Consider the following 18,811-nt stretch of genomic DNA (forward strand, 5'->3'; position numbering starts at 1 on the left):
GTTTCTTAAATGCAAGAAACAAGATCTTGACATCTGTTTAACATGCGCATCCAACAACAGCGACTGATCAAATACAACTCCCAAATTCCTCAGGTTTGAGTGGACAGCAGGGGACAGCGACCCAAGATTTACCTTAATTAATGGAATAACCTTTTCAGGAGCAACAATCAAAACTTCAGTTTTTTCAGCATTAAGCTGCAGGAAGTTTTTTGTTGTCCATTCCCTGACAGCATCCACACAGTCTATTAGCCTCTGCAGGAAGCTAATAGACTGAGTGGTAAATTGAAGCTGAGTCAAAGACAAATCATGTCCAGAAGCCCAATAAATGGTTGCAGCTCACCAGCCTGGAATAGGAGGAGAAGCAAATGCCCACCTTTAAGGCCAGCTCTGACCATCATATCTCTGAACGTTGAAGGACTGTCTGCAAATAAAGAAGAACTTATTGCCAAACTCTGCAGAGATCATCAGTGCGATATTCTCTGCCTTCAAGAAACACACCGGGGACCCAAACACCCCCGCCCCCGAGTGGAAGGCATGACTCTCCTTCTAGAAAGACCACACGAGAAATATGGAAGCGTCATGCTAGCAAAAAATGCGACAACCATCGAATCAACATCAAAAAATGATGAAAACAACATTGAGGTCCTAACAGTTGAGCTCAGAGGAATCACCATCACCTCCGTCTACAAACCACCTCCTATACCTTTCCTGATGCCAGGAATACGAACACCTGGGAAACCAAGAATAGTGATTGGAGACTTCAATAGCCACAGCTCACAATGGGGATATGCCGGTAACACATGCAGATGGAGATGCAGTGGAAGCATGGGCCGAAACCAACCAGCTCAATCTGATCCACGATGCCAAGCAACCAAAGTCCTTCAACAGTGGGCGATGGAAAGCAGGCTACAACCCTGATTTTGTGTTTGTTAGCCATAGCATCTCTGGACTGAGCAGGAAGCTAGTACTGGAGCCACTGCCAAAGACCCAACACTGTCCCATTGGCCTCATAGTCAATGCTGCAGTTTTCCCAGCCACAGTTCCTTTCCGGAGAAGATTAAACTTTGGGAAAGCGAACTGGTTTGGCTTCCAAGAAGAACTCGAACAGAAGATCGCCCACCTTCCAGCAGACCCCAAAAATTACAAAATCTTCACCAAGCTAGTGCAACAAGCAGCCCGAAAGAACATCCCAAGAGGCTATCGTACTCAATACATCCCCGGTCTCGATGCCTTAAGCAGCGAACTATATGAACAATACCAACAGCTCTATGAATCTGACCCTTTTGATGAAAACACAATCAAAGTTGGTGAGAGACTCATGACCTCATTATCGAAAAGCCGCCAGCAGAAATGGCAAACTCTGCTGGAAAAAACCGACATGGTAAAAAACAGCAAAAAGGCATGGACCCTCATCCGGAAAATCAACAATGATCCATCAATTCCAACACAGTTACAGTATACCATCACGGCCAACCAAGTTGCGCACCAGCTGCTGCTCAATGGGAAATCCACCACCAAACAGCCAAGGCCAAAAGTAGACCGACTACAGTATTCCCAAACCACCGGACTAACCGAGCCATTCTCCCCCGAAGAGCTAAATATTAGTATCAAAGCCCTTAAGATAGGCAAAGCCATTGGCCTGGATAACATTTTCACAGAGGAGATCAAGTATTTTGGACCTCTGACGCGGAAGTGGATCCTTGAGCTGATGAACAATTGCATGCAGACAAGAAACATCCAAAAGATTTGGAGGAAAACCAGGATCATTGCTCTCCTAAAACCAGGTAAAGATCCAGCACACACAAAGAGTTTCCGTCCAATCTCCCTGCTATGCCACCTATACAAGCTGTTTGAGCGCTTGATCCTCAACAGGCTTGCCCCAGCTGTTGAACCAGCCATCATCACTCAACAAGCTGGATTCCGACCTGGAAAATCCATGACAAGCCAACTTCTGAATCTCACAGAGCACATTGAAGACGGGTTCCAGAAAGGACTGGTAACAGGAGCTGTTTTTGTTGACCTGTCTGCTGCGTATGACACTGTGAACCACCGCCTCCTCCTGAAAAAGATCTTGGAGATGACAAAAGACCTGGCACTCACAGACCTTATCGGTGCCCTCCTCAAAGATAGATGTTTCTATGTTGCTCTTAACAACAAGCAAAGGCGATGGCGACGACAGCGGAATGGCTTGCCTCAAGGAAGTGTGCTGGCTCCACTATTATATAACATATATACCAGTGGCGGATGCTAGTCTTTCAAGGAGGGGAAGCTCAAATTGGGCTTGACTGATAGAAGTCAGTCATCAAACACAAGCAGCTACAACAAACCACCAGGAATAAAAGCTCGATTTGTCGCTAGTCGTTTTTGACAAAATGATTAGGATAATCTCCGGTTCAACTCAGAACAGAATGAAAATTTAAAAAAATTTAAATTAAATGCTACCGCGGAGGTTTACACCAAAAGATCGCTGATTTGTTCATTTCACCGTCAATCAAAAAGGGATTCAGCCTCAGACTGATCATCAAATCATCATGCAGAAGCTGAGCGCCCGGACCAGCCGAGGCCAGCCCACTACCCCATAGACCCCCAGAGACGCTGAGCGTCCGATGGGCGGGACAAAGTCCAGCATTTATCCAATGGCTCGTCTCGTTTCGCTGCACTCTTTGCTTCGCTATTGAACTCTGTAAACGCTCAGCGTCCACACCGTTTAAAGCGCTGTGAAGCTGCGGGAACGAGTGAGAGGAAAGCCTTGTCGTTACCAGCGATAAGAAGCTGATTCTGAACAAAAGTTGAGCTCGTTGTAGCGCATATTTCGTCAATTACATGTACACACAACAGTATATGTTTGATCACTTATCAAACACTTGATCACTTTTTGACATTTTAGGGGAAGCTGAGCTTCCCTTGCAGTCTTAGAGCAATCGCCACTGATATATACCAATGACCAGCCAATGGACCAGAACACTGAGCGGTTCATCTACGCTGACGACCTGTGTGTAACAACCCAGGAGAGTACGTTTGAAGCTGTGGAATCGAATCTCACCTCAGCCCTGGATGAGTTACACCTCTACTATGAGCGCAACCACCTACACGAAAACCATGCGAAGACCCAAATCTGCTCGTTCCATCTCAAGAACCGGGAAGCAAACCGACCTCTTAGCATCTCATGGTCTGGAGCACCTCTTGAGCATTGCACTAACCCTATCTACCTGGGCGTAACATTGGATCGTACCCTTTCCTATAAGGAACATGTCAAAACCACCAAACTGAAAGTAAACTCCCAAAACAACATCCTTTGGAAGCTGACCAACTCCAAATGGGGAGCTACAGCACACACGTTAAGATCTACTGCTTTGGCTCTTTGCTACTCCTCTGCGGAGTATGCATGTCCTGTTTGGGAAAGATCATCCCATGCCAAGAAATTGGACTCAGCATTGAATGACACCTGCCGCTTAATCACTGGTTGCTTGAAGCCTACAAACGTAAACAACTTGCACCTCCTCACTGGCATTGCCCCTGCTGATGTAAGACGGGAAGTCGCCAGCTGAGTAGAGATGACCAAGTCCACCAGTGATGCACGCCACCCTCTTTATGGTCACGTACCCCCGGCCCAACGGCTGAAGTCCAGGAGAAGCTTTCTCAGCCATGTCCAGCCCCTATCAACATCACAGGTAGAAACTAGACTCCAACTATGGAAAAAAAGGCTTGAGGATGACCCACCTCCTACTGACATGGGTATCCCCCCTTCTGAAGTCCTCCCCGCAGGCTCAGAGGCACCATGGGTCCAGTGGAAAACGCTCAACCGCTTGAGAACAAGAACAGGGCGATCAAAAGCTGCCATGGCCAGATGGGGATATGGAACTGGCCAGACCACCTGTGAATGTGGAGAAGAGGATCATACAATGCAACATTGCCATGTTTGCCCCCTACTACCAAATCATTGCAGCTCAAACACAAAATCAGAGAAGCTTCTATTAGTGAGATATGATGTAAACCAGGCAAGTGCTGTAACAGATATACCGACCAAATCACGTAACCTATTTATCAGAATTTGATGATGTTGTGTTTGTAGTGGAGAAGAATGACAGAGCGAACACATATGCAGAAACACGGGAAACTTTTACTAACTCGTCTCAAGCAGTCGCAGACTTAGCAATTTGGGGTCTCAAGGCGAATTTAGCTAGGGGGCCCATCAAAATTAATATGCGGGAAATAAGTTAGCTAGTCAGGGGGGCCCTACAGTGGGCTGCAATGGGAGGGGCCCAAGGCAATTGCCTAGCAATGCCTCTATGCAAAGACCGCATCTGGTCTCAAGGCATGGTGAAGGGAGACTCCCGCGCACACAATGGGCACATGTAATTACGTCACTTTCTATGCAGCATTTAATCTGCTCCCATTCAACATCAAGCACACTTATGCACTAGACACAACAGATGATCCACGGTATCAAAAGCTGAACTAAGTTCAAGTAACACTAATACTGACCACTCACCTGCGTCAGCTGACATTAACAGATCATTAGAGACCCTCAGAAGACATGTCTCCGTAAAGTACCGCTTTCGAAATCCTGACTGGAAATAATCATATATATTGTTATTTTCTAGTGCGTCTATGAGTTGATTAGACACTACCTTCTCTAAAATGTTAGCTAAAAAAGGAAGTTTTGATATAGGCCTGTAATTCTTTACCACATCTGGGTCTAAATTTGGTTTCTTCATCAGAGGCTGAACAGTTGCATGTTTAAAGTATGCTGGAACGCAGCCTGTAGACAGTGACGAATTAATAATAGCTAATAAAGCAGGGCCAATACTTGGTAAAATCTTCAAAAGTAAAGAACATGGTATTACATCCAAAGAACTTGTGGCTCGTTTAAGTTGCCTAGTCACCTCTAACAACTCCTCTATGGTGATGGACTGGATTTCATCCAAAATAGAAATACTAGGTGGTAAAGTACGCTTCGGCAAGCAAGTCACAAGCTGGATATTAGACCTAACGGCCATAACCTTATCAACAAAGAAAGAAAGAAACCTATTACAATCACTGGCAACATTGCAGATGGTGGAGAAACAATGTTGTTTATAGAGTCAAATAAAACCTTGGGATAACACAAAAGGCATACTGCTTTTTCTCCTTGAAGCACAAACATGTATTCGCTTTCCCATCTTTCTTGAACCACCCTTCTATCTGCATCGATTTTTCTCTTCCTGGACATTTTGGGATCATTATTTGTATTTCTCAATTTCACTTATTGGGAAAATCGCATCGATGTGTAAACACTGCAGTGTCAAGATGTTGTCACTTCCCATATTTGGCATGGGGGCCTTGAGTTTGACACCTGAGCTTTGGTGTTAGCATTGATTTACCTTTATCTGATACTAATAATGAGCTAACTGGCCCAGTATAGCTATAACCAAGGAAGACCATGGCTACACAATTAACCAGCTTTATTCAATATCCAACAAAATATAAAACAATAACATAACCACACTAGATTAAAGTAACAAAGATAATACCCAGAGCCGGAGTGGCTAATCGGGAGATTCGGGAGGATTCCCGATGGGCCGGTTCATGTTAATCTCTAGTTTGGGCCGATTGGGAGGGAAAAATAATTTTGGGCCGGATTTGGGCATAAAACTCCCGGGCTGAAAAAGTGTCCCACTCCGGCCCTGATAATACCTAATGGAAACAGAAATTCCAACCGGTGGAGGTTGCCTCACGGTGCAATGAAGACATCGAGGAAGAATAAATCAGAGTGGGAATCAGGGTGCTCGCAAAGACAACACAGTACATTTGCATACAGAGTGCATTTCCAAATAGGACTGCCACCTTTGGGGTGAAGTCTACAACCCTTCTCATTGAGTGATGGAACTCTTACCCTGTTAGCATAACCTTTTCCAGCACACATGCTGCAAAACAAGACTAAACATGCTACACAAACACAATAATTTAACCAAAATACAAATGGTCAGTTTTATCCCATTGCTATGGTAACCTTGAGTTAAACCACCATTTGTTGTCCCCCATGGATTTATGGAGGAACACCAGATCCTGCATCCCCCACAGGAACACATCTCACCACTCCTACAGTGATATTCGTTAAATGATGCTTTTGTCGGATAATAGTAATGGGAATGCTGAACAAGGCAAAAGACACAGCTGCATATTCACAACAGTGAGTTCTGCCCTGGCAGGACTGTTTCCTGCTGTCTGCTCGTTCACGCACGCACGTGCTGGGCTGCAGGGACACCGGGGTTGAGCTCAGGCATTGTCATAGACACAGCCTGTAATAAACAAACACACAAAGACATGGGAAAATTGGAACAGACTAAAATTAATTGTTCTATACTTATATATACGATACATTCATTGATCAAAAACATACCTCCACCCACATCATCATAGGTATCTGAATCCCTGAGATAAGGGGGGGGGGGGGGGGGGGGGTGGAAGGAGGAGAATGGATGGAGAATGGATTTTTTTTACATTATTTGTCATGCCAATAAAGAACCTTGAATTGAATTTAACTGAATTGAATGTATGCATGGGATTGTACAGTCAGGTTAAAGGTTGAAGGTAGAAATTAATTTAAAGCAGTCACACAAATTCAGCCCCAGTGACTGAGGTGTTTATCTAAGAATAACAGGTAAGGAGAATATGAGAATATGGATATGAGAATATGGATATGAGAATATGAATATGCTAACATGGATATGAGGATATGGATATGAGAATATGAATATGAATATGAATATGAAAAAACTCACTGCTGGATATTATCAACAGACACGTAGCCAACTGCAAAAGAGAAACATGTTTATTGTATGAGAAGTTGAGTAGTGTGGGGTGTTGAACTGTGAGGAAGTTCCTTCCTCTGTATCTTAGGGCTTCAAACTTTCAATTCCCACACAGTGAATGTATGCACAAATGTAAGTTCACATATTTATATGTAAATAGAACATGTGTACACAAACATTTCATAAATTCATGTGCAAATAGTATGTGTGTGTCCACAAGTATTTGCTGTACTGGCATTTCAAACATATTTAAAGCTGTGAACTATCTATCTATGAACTATCTGTGAACTATGCACACACCAGAGTGTGTATGTGTGTGTGAGTGTGCATGTGTGTGAGCATGCATGTGCATGTGTATGTGAGTGTCTGAGCGTGTGTGTGTGTGTGTGTGTATGTGTGCACATGTTTGTGAGTGTGCATGTGTACGCGTGTGTATAAGGGTATGTGTGTAGGTGTGTGTGTGCATTTGTGTGTGTGTGTGTGTGTGTGTGTGTGCGTGTGTGCATGCATGTTTGTGAGTGTGCACTGTGTGTGTGTGTGTGTGTGTGTGTGTGTGTGTGTGTGTGTGTGTGTGTGTGTGTGTGTGTGCGTGCATGTTTGTGAGTGTGCACTGTGCATGTTTGGGTGTGTGTGTGTGTGTGTGTGTGTGTGTGTGTGTGTGTGTGTGTGTGTGTGTGTGTGTGAACATCAATTACATTGGCCACGGTGGTTCCGGGCCAGCCAGAGCCCGTCTGGGTTGCCTGTGGTGCGGATGATCTCCACCATTTCAGCCTGTTCCAGGGCCAGCGACCATTTCCCACCCCTACAGTTTAACTTCACACTGGACACATGCAGGACCTTGATGGGGCCCTTCAACTGCAACACACACACAGGTTTACACACACACACACACACACAGATTTATACACTAGTCCAGTCTGTATCCAAAACACTCTGCCTCCCCCAACCTTTCCCAGACCACACCCCAAACACAATCCCCCCTCCTTCCAACCTTCTGTAAACACTCCTCCTTCCACGCTGCAAACACTAACCCTAATTTGGCTATAGCCCTTATAAGCATTGTTGGGAACGTTACTTTAAAAAAGTAATTAGTTATAATTACTCACTACTTGTTCAAAAAAGTAACTGAGTTAGTAACTGAATTACTCTATAATAAAAGTAACGCTTTACCAGGGAAAGTAACTATTTGCATTACAGTAAAAAAAAAGATATATGCCAATGAATAAGGATTTTTTGAAAAAGCAGTATTCACAGTTAGTTGAAATGAGTAGATCAGAAAGGTGTTTAACTTTTGATATTTATTGCACATCAACAGACCAGTGCAGGATAAAATCCTTTAAAATCCCAAATCTTTGTTTAAAAAAAAGCAAAAGTAAACAGTTACACTATATAAAGTGCATTTAATTATTTATAATAATAAATAAATAAATTCTCTCAACCTGAGACAACTGGTTTGTTCACAACAGAAGTAAACTTAACAATAAAACCTCTATTCCTAATTAAATAAATCAAATACCCAGTCTGGTAGACATTCAGGAACTTCAAGTATTTGAAGGCGAACGTAAGCTGTTGAGCGCGGGGGGGGGGGGGGGGGGGGGGGGGGAACGTAACACTCGTGACAGAGTGTTTTTTCAATAGCCCTGAAATAAATGCTACGGTTTTGTTTTGGTCCGTATCCAGTTAATCAGGAATGAGATTGGGTCCGGACAGGACTGCGTTCGGGTCCGGATCCGGACCGCGGTCCGCCAGTTGAGTACCCCTGTTATACATAAAATATTCTGATGAAACTGGCTGCTGGCCACACCCACTGCGGTCCTAGTCACTCCCACTAGCATATTGGCCACTCCCACTAGATTCCTCATCACTCCCACTACAGTCCAGGCCACACCCACTGACCTTAAACCTCTTGCGTGCCTCCTTCTCTCTTTTTTCCTGTTCTTTTTTCTCTTTCTTTTCTCGCTCTGCTTCTTTCTTCCCTTTCTCTCGCTCTGCTTTTTTCTCTTTCTTTTCACACTCTGTTCCTTTCTTCATTTCCTTCTCCATCTTTTTGTTCTGCTCCTTTGACTCCTTCGTATTTTTCTTGTTTGTTTTCTCATGGTGGCCGTCGGCTTCTGGCCTGCACACATTACACTACACACATGTCCCCCCAGCACAGATGCACTATACGTTTTGCTTATTTACCAAGAACTTCAATGTGAGTTTTTCACAAAAGTAAAAATGTTTCATAAAAAAAATTAGTAACTGAACATTGCTTGGTAACTGAACATTGCTTTGCTTGGTCTTTCAAAGGTCTGTAAGTGTCTTCTGTATTTGACTAGAGAATTACAGAGGGTTAGGGTTAGGGGGTTAGTGGATTAGGGTTGAAGTTAGAAGGCTAGGATTAGGGGGTTAGTGGGTTGGGATTAGGGTTAGGGTTGGAGGTTAGAGGGTTAAGGTTAGGGTTAAAGGGTTAACCCTAGATGGTTAGGATTAGTGTTAGGGTTTGGGTTAGAGGGTTAAACAGTTAGATGGCTAGACAGTTAGAGGGTTAGATGGTAGATGGTTAGATGGTCAGGGTTAGAGGGTTAGACAGTTAGATGTTCAGGGTTAGATGGTTAGAAGGTTAGACAGTTATAGGGTGAGACAGTTAGATAGTTAGAAGGTTAGATGGTCAGGGTTAGAGGGTGAGAGGGTTAGAGTGTTAGACATTTTGAAGGTTAGAGGGTTAGAGAGTTAGATGGTCAGGGTTAGATGGTTAGATGGTCAGGGTTAGAGGGTCAGACGGTAAGAGAGTTAGACGGTTAGATGGTTAGACAGTTACATGGTCAGGGTTAGAGGGTGAGAGGGTTAGAGAGTTAGAAGGTTAGAGTGTTAGACAGTTAGAGAGCTAGAGGGTTAGAGGTAGAGGGTTAGAGGTAGAGAGTTAGAGGTAGAGGGTTAGCGACTCACCATCGCTCCTCAATGTCCTCATATGTGTCATCAAATTCATCCTTATAAAACAGTAAAAAAAGAAATGCTGCACATTTTACAATATCAGACATTCTAAATAAATCATTTACTCAATAATCAGACATACTAAATATATCAGTTATACAATAATCACACATACGAAATATGTACACAATAATCAGATACACTTAATATATCATTTAGACATTAATCAGAGATACGTACAGTAATAAATATCATTCACACATTAGTGATAATTAATATATGCTTATGCACTTATCAGATATACTTAATATTTAATTTACTTGATGTATTAGGATTACCACAGTTGCCTATTCTATTTTATTGTGCATTATTAATATTTTGCATTATTTATAAAATTACCTTCAGGACATCACTGCTTTGTTCTGAAAGAGATAATATAGTGAGTTTCCAGACACACAAGCATGTTGGCAAAAAACAATTTATACATTTATGTAGTGTTTGTGTATGTGGGTCTGAACCTTTGTGTAGTGTGTGAGTGGGTCTGAATCTTTATGTAGTTTGTGTGTGTGTGTAAAGGAGTATGAACCTTTGTGTAGTGTGTGAGGATGTATAAGTCTGAACCTGTGTGTAGTACAGTGGGGAACCGTCAGGGCCCTCTACGCCCTCTCAGAGGGCCTAAAATATTCTTAAAACATTATATATGTCACGTTGAGGACCCCGGCCCCTCCCTTTTGGGTGTGTGTTTACGTAGTCTACGTGCATCGTCTGCGTCTGTGGATATTCCGTGGTGATGGCTATGTCATGTGATAATCCGTCTCACCTGTGAATCGTCTCGTAATCACCTGGGGTTAATGTGGTTTGTCTATTTAATGTGCGCTCGCGCAGTGTCCTGTGCTCGTCGTTGTCTAAGTCTGCACGTTGTGTGAAGTGTTCATGTTACTCGTGCGCTGATTGCGCAATTTCTGTGCGTACAATAAAGTGAGTGTGCGTAAATCGGCGGACTCGTGTCTCGTCCGTCTCTCCAAAGCCCACGTCACAGGACGACGAGCCGACCAGAGACACCCATCATGCCGGGCTACAAAAGCAAGCCCAAGAAGGGCAAGAAGCCCAACAAGCGGCATCCCCGCTCTTCGTCTTCTTCCCCACGCCGCGGGGTTTCGCCGACACTGGCGCAGCTCAGGGAGGACCCGGAGTGCGCGTACCTGCTGTGCGCAGCTCGGGAGACCTCCATACCCGAGCTGGCAGCAGAGTATCGCCAGACAGCTGCACGGGTGTGGCGGGAGAGACATCCCTCGCCTGCCCGTGAGCTTTCGCCTATACGGGTCAGCGTCCCCGAGCTCTATGGCGAGACAGGGACGTCATCAGAGGGCGAGCTCGGGGAGGACCCTCCCTGCAGTGAGGAGGAGGGAACACCCCCGCACCGCGACGCCGCGCCAACGCCAGGACAGCTGGAACGAGACCCGCAGTGCGCCGCCTTGCTAAAGATGGCTCGGGAGACCTCCAGCCCCGAATGGGCGGTGGTGTTCCGCCAGGAAGCAGTGAGGGGCTGGCTGGACAGACACGTGTCTCATCCCCACGCCCTCTCGTCTCAGAGGGTGGACACCTGCACCGTCAGCGCTACCGCGTCAACCCCGGAGGAGGAGTTCGGGGAGGGGGATTCCCCTGGCGAGGGGGAGGAGCAGGAAGAGGTGGAAGCCGCCTACCCTCCATCATTCGATGACGCGTCCACCGTGGACTACGGTGGAGAGGGAGTGGACTACCCCCCCTCGCTCGATGACGCGTCCACCGTGGACTACGGTGGAGAGGGAGTGGACTACCCCCCCTCGCTCGACGGCGCGTCCACCGTGGACTACGGTGGAGAGGGAGTGGACTACCCCCCCTCGCTCGATGACGCGTCCACCGTGGACTACGGTGGAGAGGGAGTGGACTACCCCCCCTCGCTCGACGGCGCGTCCACCGTGGGCTACGGTGGAGAGAGAGCGGACTACCCCCCGTCGCTTGACGACGCTTCCACCGTAGACTACGGGGAGGAGGAGGAGGAGGAGTCCGAGGAAGAGGACTATCCCCCTCCGCCCGTAGGTCCCTCTTCCGGCATAGAGGGCGGGGAGGAAGACGACCTGTGCTCGGAGGAGGAGGACGGTCCACCCTCCTCTGAGTGTTCAGCGGGGACTGTGAAGGGGAGATGGACCCCGTCTGCGGATCGCTCAGGAGGAGAGAGCATGGACTGCTCCCGGGGTGGCAGCCCGGAGCAGCCCATGGAATGGAGCCGTGGCAGCGAGACGGAGGAAATGGAGGTGGACATCCCAGGGGGCCAGCCGAGGGGAGAGTCCGTCCGCCGTGCTGCAGGGGGCGCGTACGACCGCCGCGCGGCTCCGGGCGCGTACGACCACCGCGCCGCACCTGGCGCGTCAGCCCGCCGCGCCGCACCGGGCTCGTCAGCCCGCCGCGCTGCACCCGGTGGAGGGAATGCAGCGAAAGCAGGAGGAGGACTGCCCAATGCAGCACCAGCAGCGCCGGATCTCTCTCCTCTGCTCGCGCTCCTCCTGGCGCGAAGCCTGGTGCCTGTTCCCTGTTTGTCAGTCCCAATGTTTGTGAGTTTTCCCGTCTGTGTGTCAAATCCCCTTTTCCCGTTTATTCCTCTGTGTGTGAGCGTGCCTGTTTGTGTGTTTGTGAATGTGCCGTTGAATGTGTTTAACGTCTTTTCCCCCGTCTTCCCAGGGAGGGTGTGCTAGGCGATTCGTGATGGACGCTTCGCCAAGGGCAGTCACCTCCCAGACGCAGGACGGAGCGCGTCGGATCCGCCCATCGTCGTGGGTTCGGGGCACTCGGTCCTGTTGGCACCCCGGGACGGGTAGTGCCCTTGGAGGGGGCGTCTGTCACGTTGAGGACCCCGGCCCCTCCCTTTTGGGCGTGTGTTTACGTAGTCTACGTGCATCGTCTGCGTCTGTGGATATTCCGTGGTGATGGCTATGTCATGTGATAATCCGTCTCACCTGTGAATCGTCTCGTAATCACCTGGGGTTAATGTGGTTTGTCTATTTAATGTGCGCTCGCGCAGTGTCCTGTGCTCGTCGTTGTCTAAGTCTGCACGTTGTGTGAAGTGTTCATGTTACTCGTGCGCTGATTGCGCAATTTCTGTGCGTACAATAAAGTGAGTGTGCGTAAATCGGCGGACTCGTGTCTCGTCCGTCTCTCCAAAGCCCACGTCACAATATATATATAATTATCCAATTTTATTTTATCTACTTACAGTTTTACAATCGACATCTAAACAATTACAAAAATATAAGCAAATAAAATATTCAACCGTGTCTATTCAATCTGTGTTGGAAGGTGAGGGGTTAAGTGGAAGCCTGTGAGCCTGTTATAATTCAGCGCAATACCAGTTTCAAATGACAGTAAAATTGACCAATCATATCTTCCCTCTTAGTGGGCAGGCTTAACTGTATGATAATTTCCGCTCGCTGTGGCGACGCTAGCTGTCGTTAGCACCGCCGCTAGCTAGTTTCGATTCGGCCCTTTGACGTCCTCATTTACATATTCCGCTTGTGAGAACCACGGAGCTGTGAAACCTTATTTTGTTTGGAAACTTATTTTGCTTAAAAAGTTATCTAGTACAAATGTTATTCGAATGCACTATACTGTCGTCTCGGTTTTTTCTTTATTCTTTATTGCAGTTTATTAGGAGAGGAAAAAAAATTTCGGGGGGTGGGGTGTAGCGGGCCCAGGTTTAATGGTCACGGTTCACTACTGGTGTAGTATGTGAGTATGTATGAGTCTGAATCTTTGTGTAGTGTGTGAGTATGTATGAGTCTGAACCTGTGTGTAGTATGTGAGTATGTATGAGTCTGAATCTTTGTGTAGTGTGTGAGTATGTATGAGTCTGAATCTTTGTGTAGTATGTGAGTATGTATGAGTCTGAATCTTTGTGTAGTGTGTGAGTATGTATGAGTCTGAATCTTTGTGTAGTATGTGAGTATGTATGAGTCTGAATCTTTGTGTAGTGTGTGAGTATGTATGAGTCTGAATCTTTGTGTAGCATGTGAGTATGTATGAGTCTGAACCTTTGTTTGTAATGACATCATCATAGCAGTCCTCGAGTTCCTGCCTTCCTCCCAAATCATCACACAGACACACAAAGGGAAAGTGGAGGTCTTGGTAAAACCATATACACAGAAAGCAGGTGTACTAGTGTGCATGAAGCATGCTAGATTTGTTAATCTAATATAGATGTAGTGTGGTTGAGCAGCAGAGAGTGGCAGATAAAAGTAGAACAGAGTGAAAGATGGACTGGAAGGGCTCTACACAGGAGTACACACACACACACACACACACACACACACACACACACACACACACACACTCACATACACACACACACTCACATACACACACACACACACTCACACATACACATACACACACACACACACACATACACACACACACACACACTCACACATACACACACATACACACACATACACACACACACACACACACACACACACACACACACATACACACACACTCACACACACACATACACATACACACACACACACACATACACACACATACACATACACAAACACACACACACACACACACACACATACACACACACACACACACACACACATATACATAGACACACACATGCACATGCACACACACACAGACATACACATGCACACGGACAGGAAGAGCTATATACAGGAGTACACACGCATACACATAAACACATACATACACACACACACACATACACACACAAGCACATACATACACACACGCACACATACATGCACATGGACAGGCACACATACACAGAATATTCAGTACCTTTTTCTAAAATCACACCAGCAAAACACTGGCCTGATTAGTACAGGGCTAAAAGGTGGAATCATCTGTCATCACCACTACACTTTTTACCCACTGATGATGATGATGATGGTAATAATAATAACAATACCTATATACAAATTATTATCGTCAAGAACAATAATAATCATCAACATTCCCTCATAATTTGCTTACGATGAAGCTAACAGTGCAAAGGGTGGAGCTGGAAAAGAGAGGTCAGCAGGTGGAGGCGGGGCTTCAAACGGTGGGGGTGGGAATTCTGCAGGAGGAGGCAGATCTTCAACCAGTGGCAATGGGAATTCTTCAGGAGGGGGTGGGGGGAAGTCTTCAAGGGCAGGGACATCTTGTCCTAGGGAACCTGCACATAGGACAGCAACCACGGTGACATGTCAGAATGGAAAGCAGTAGAACTGAGTTGAGTGGTACAACCTCAGAACAACAATATAGAGCGGTAGAACCTCATAACTACAGAATGTAGAACAGTAGAACATCAGAACTACAGAATGTAGAGCGGTAGAACCTCATAACTACAGAATGTAGAACAGTAGAACATCAGAACTACAGAATGTAGAGCGGTAGAACCTCATAACTACAGAATGTAGAACAGTAGAACCTCAGAACTACAGAATGTAGAGCGGTAGAACCTCATAACTACAGAATGTAGAACAGTAGAACCTCAGATCTACAGAATGTAGAACAGTAGAACATCAGAACTACAGAATGTAGAGCGGTAGAACCTCAGAACTACAGAATGTAGAGATGCACAACCTCAGAATTAAACAGGTTTGATACACATGATCAGTTTCCATTACTCACTGACCATTACAACTTCAAAATGCACAACCAAAACAGCATAACACTGCTAAGAACTTGGCAACATTAATTCAGCCAGGTGATGTTAGGACTAGGTATTAGTGAAGGTTAGGTTAGAAGGAATGTTAGTTAAAGGGTGCAACAGGAAGAAGTATAGCATTTAGCATTTTGGACTTCAGGACTAGATGTCAGACTGTAGAAAAGCACTGAACATCATGTTTAATGGTACCCTTGGTTCCAGATAAACTCACCGTGGCTGCTGTACTGGTACAGATCCACGCGAAAGGGCCTTCTGGGTTTCGGGGGCCGTACTCCCACAACGGGCAGAGGTTTCCTCTTTGGTGAGGTGGAGCCTGTGAGCTGGTGGGTGTCACAGGTGTTTTTTTCACTGTGCAACTCTACCATGTTCTGCTTGGCCACAGATGGCTTCTTCCAGATGGGTGGAGGTTTGGGAAAGGGCATGCTGGTGGAGTTCAGTGGTTTGTCTTCGCCCACTCCCAGCTGCCCACTGTTGGAGCCCTTTCTCTTGGAGAAGATGTTACCCTGGGTGCTGCTGAACCCTGCTGGTCCGGGTGTGGACACAATGGCAGGGAATATCTCTTGGCACCCTTCTTGCCCTGTCTTGGCTAGCGCCCCCTTCAGAGCACTGACAGAGACTGCAGGTCTACAGACAGGAGGCATGGCACCCGAGACCTTCCAAGCTGTGACATCATCATTATCATCCCTGCGATGTAGCCGTGGAGAGGTATCCGTGGCAACTGGGACTTTATCTCTTTTTTCCATGAAGCTAGTGATATGGCTGTGCGTGCGGACAGGAGGTTTAGGCTTGCTGTTGGTTCTGGAGGACACAGCTTCCTGTCTGACTGGCTGTTGGTTGGTGAGGTTGGTTTGAAATCTGGGATTGAGGTGGACGTGTGGAGCAATGGTGAGCGGCTTCACGGGGGAGTTGAAGCAAGTCTTCTGGGTGTTGACAGTTCTGGGACTGCCCTACAGAGCCAGGAAACCATACATAGCAGAACGAGCATGAACCAAAGCAGCTTAGTAGTTATGGAACTTAAATGATGCACATATCAGACTCCTGAACTACACACATATCAGATCCCTGAACTACACACCTATCAGACTCCTGAACTACACACATATCAGACCTCTGAACTACACACCTATCAGACCCCTGAACTACACACCTATCAGACCCCTGAACTACACACCTATCAGACCTCTGAACTACACACCTATCAGAGCCCTGAACTACACACCTATCAGACCTCTGAACTACACACCTATCAGACCCCTGAACTACACACCTATCAGACCTCTGAACTACACACCTATCAGACCTCTGAACTACACACCTATCAGACCCCTGAACTACACACCTATCAGACCTCTGAACTACACACCTATCAAACCCCTGAACTACACACATATCAGACCTCTGAACTACACACCTATCAGACCCCTGAACTACACACATATCAGACCCCTGAACTACACACCTATCAGACTCCTGAACTACACACAAATCAGACCTCTGAACTACACACCTATCAGACCCCTGAACTACACACCTATCAGACCCCTGAACTACACACCTATCAGACCTCTGAACTACACACCTATCAGAGCCCTGAACTACACACCTATCAGACCTCTGAACTACACACCTATCAGACCTCTGAACTACACACCTATTAGACCTCTGAACTACACACCTATCAGACCCCTGAACTACACACCTATCAGACCTCTGAACTACACACCTATCAGACCTCTGAACTACACACCTATCAGACTCCTGAACTACACACATATCAGACCCATAAGCTACACATCTATCAGACCCATAAACGATGCAATGTTCTATTTCACTCCAGACAGACTCATTCATAAAAATCTAAATGTTGTGCCATACTGAATATTGCCTGGGATATAATCTCTCATATCAGAAACTACAGATTTCGAGCCACTGCTGGCTGAAAATGAGACACATATAAAATTGCAGTGACACTCCAACCAGCATAACCTCATTACAAACTATACCACTGCCGCTCACTACATACTATACCACTGCCACTCACTACATACTATACCACTGCCGCTCACTATATACTATACCACTGCCACTCACTACATACTATACCACTGCCGCTCACTATATACTATACCACTGCCACTCACTACATACTATACCACTGCCACTTATTACTTCCACTCTGGATGCTCGCTAGAGAAAGAAGCCAACTGATGTTCTTTCTGCAAAACTGTTTTTTCTGTCCACAAGTACAGTTGATGGTTCACAAGCCTGTGAGTATTTTTAACTGTTGTGTGTCCTGTGGCAAAACCACATGTTTCGATACATACAGTCTGTCCATCCCCTTGCATACGTTACTGCACTAGGTGTAAAAATAACGCCTCAGTAAAACAAATGAGAACAGTCACATTGAGCAGTTCTCAATCACAACAAAATTATTTATATCATTATTTATTACACATATAAAACTATATTACCTAACTAATATTAGTATTGGATAATAGATTTAGTATCTTAAACACATTAGAACACACCTGCTCCTAAATATTTCAACCTACAACACCCACTCAACCTACACCACCCAGCAAACTCAACCTACACCACCCAGCACACTCAACCTACACCACCCAGTACACTCAACCTACCCCACCCAGTACACTCAACCTACACCACCCAGTACACTCAACCTACCCCACCCAGTACACTCAACCTACCCCACCCAGTACACTCAACCTACCCCACCCAGCACACTCAACCTACCCCACCCAGTACACTCAACCTACGCCACCCAGTACACTCAACCTCCCCACCCAGTACACTCAACCTACACCACCCAACACACTCAACCTAAACCACCCAGCACGCTCAACCCACACCACCCAACACACTCAAACCACCCAGTACACACAATCTGAACCACCCAGTACACTCAACCTAAACCACCAGATGAGAACACAGACCTCCCCCTCCTCCACCTCCTACTCCACCCACAGCACTGGGCTCATCTCTCTCACTGCTTCTCCCTGGATGCAGCTCTCTTGCACTCCCTGGTCTCTGTGGCAATTTCAAACGCTGTATCTCCACTAAACATGCCCCCAGGTCATGACTGCCAGAATTACACACACTTATGAATCTAGACATTTGAACCTGGAGTTACACACACTTATGAATCAAGGCATGTGAATCTGGAGTAAGAATCTGGATGTCACCAAGATGACTCACCCTGCCGTGGTGCACAGGCTGTCTGATCTGCTCGAGACCCCTCACTAAAGCCCAAGAGGAAGTGTATGTACACATTACTCTGATAGCACAGGGTGTGATGAGGGTGAGGGGGCAGATCCCACACTGTAGATCACTGCACGTCACACTGATCTGAGACCAGTCTGCAACA

At 46.2% G+C, this 18,811-nt stretch overlaps 1 protein-coding gene across 1 annotated transcript; it reads right to left on the reverse strand.

The window, feature by feature from the left end:
- Nucleotides 1–5,188: 5,188 nt before the first annotated feature.
- On the reverse strand, nt 5,189–18,677 carry LOC143509883 (uncharacterized). The gene is made up of 11 exons (XM_076998711.1): nt 18,643–18,677; nt 15,638–16,373; nt 14,748–14,931; nt 13,772–13,815; nt 10,107–10,129; nt 9,723–9,763; nt 8,691–8,910; nt 7,490–7,649; nt 6,765–6,795; nt 6,383–6,414; nt 5,189–6,281 (listed from the first exon to the last, which is right to left on the reverse strand). Exons 2-11 carry the CDS (start codon nt 16,167–16,169, stop codon nt 6,259–6,261), a joined length of 1,290 nt encoding a protein of 429 aa, XP_076854826.1. The 5' UTR covers nt 16,170–16,373; nt 18,643–18,677; the 3' UTR covers nt 5,189–6,258.
- Nucleotides 18,678–18,811: the final 134 nt, after the last annotated feature.

Source organism: Brachyhypopomus gauderio, chromosome 3 (genome assembly GCF_052324685.1).
Source record: "Brachyhypopomus gauderio isolate BG-103 chromosome 3, BGAUD_0.2, whole genome shotgun sequence".
In the NCBI taxonomy this organism is placed as follows: Eukaryota; Metazoa; Chordata; class Actinopteri; order Gymnotiformes; family Hypopomidae; genus Brachyhypopomus; species Brachyhypopomus gauderio.